General features: G+C 79.7%; 1 protein-coding gene across 1 annotated transcript; it reads left to right on the plus strand.

Annotated features, from left to right (window-relative positions):
- Window positions 1–1,094, plus strand: AURANDRAFT_69484 (hypothetical protein; the record flags this gene model as incomplete). The annotated part of the gene is made up of 1 exon (XM_009045254.1): window positions 1–1,094. A coding segment is annotated over one exon (1,094 nt), but the record flags the coding sequence as incomplete, so codon positions are not given.
- Between the last annotated feature and the right edge of the window lie 22 nt (window positions 1,095–1,116).

A 1,116-nucleotide genomic window follows, 5' to 3' on the forward strand; every position in this document is an offset into this window, starting at 1 on the left:
TGTCGTACCGGCGGTCGCTCGCGCGGCGGCCCGGGGCCCCGGAGGCGCTCGCGAACCTCGCCGTCGTGCTCCACGAGCGCGGCGGCGCCGGCGACGCCGCCGCGCTCCTCGCCGAGGGCGCGGCGGCGCTCGCGCCGGCGTCCGACGCCTTCCGGCGCAACGCGGCGGCGCTCCGCGCGGCCGCGGCCGCGGGCGACGCGCCGCGGCGCCCCGCGACGTACGCGTGCGCCCCCCTGCCCGGCGACCCGCGGCGCCGGGCGCTGCCGAATCTCCTGATCGTCTCCGCGCCGAAGACGGGCAGCACGGCGCTCTACGCGGACCTCGCGGCGCATCCGAACGTCGCCGGCGGCACCTGCAAGGAGACGCGGTTCTGGCCCCTCCGGACGCGGCGCGGCGACCGCTGGGACGACGCCTACCGCGCCTACTTCCCGCCGATCGACGAGGGCTGGGACGTCGTCGTCGACGGCGGCGGCACCTACGGCATGGAGGCGTCGCTCGGCGTCGCCGTCGACGTCGCCGCGCTCATGCCGGCGGCGACGGTCGCCGTCGGCGCGCTCCGCGAGCCCGTCGAGCGCTACCTGTCGGTCTGGGTGGGCCTCGTGACGCGGTCGGGCCTGCGCGAGCCCTGCGCGGCCTTCTTCGACGCGGCGCGGCGCGAACGGGACGCCTGCGCCGCGGGGCGCGCGTGCGACGCGGCCGCGGCGTCGCCGGCCGCCGACGGCCACTACGCGCGGCACGTAAGGTCCTGGGCCGACGCCCTCGGCCCGGACCGGACGCTGTGGCTGCCGACGTCCGCGGACGACGCCGCGGGCCTCGTCTTCGCGTTCCTGGGCCTCGGGGCGACGGGCGCGGCGCCGTCGCGCGCGGGCAGCGACAACGCGCGCGCGTACCGCGACCCGGCGAGCGCGAAATTCTTCGCGGCGCGCGCCGGGGCGGCCTGGCGCTGCGACGACGCGGCCCTCGAGGCCTTCTACCGGCCGCTCGACGCGGAGCTCCTGCCGGAGCTCGCGCGGTCCCGGGCCTTCGCGGCGCCCGCCGTCGCCGCCGCCTGGCGCCGGGACGCCTGGTTCTGCGCCCGCGTCGGGTCCTGTGGTGTAAGGGGGAGCTGTGATGCTC

The sequence above is a fragment of the Aureococcus anophagefferens genome, assembly GCF_000186865.1.
Source record: "Aureococcus anophagefferens unplaced genomic scaffold AURANscaffold_1968, whole genome shotgun sequence".
NCBI lineage: Eukaryota > Pelagophyceae > Pelagomonadales > Pelagomonadaceae > Aureococcus > Aureococcus anophagefferens.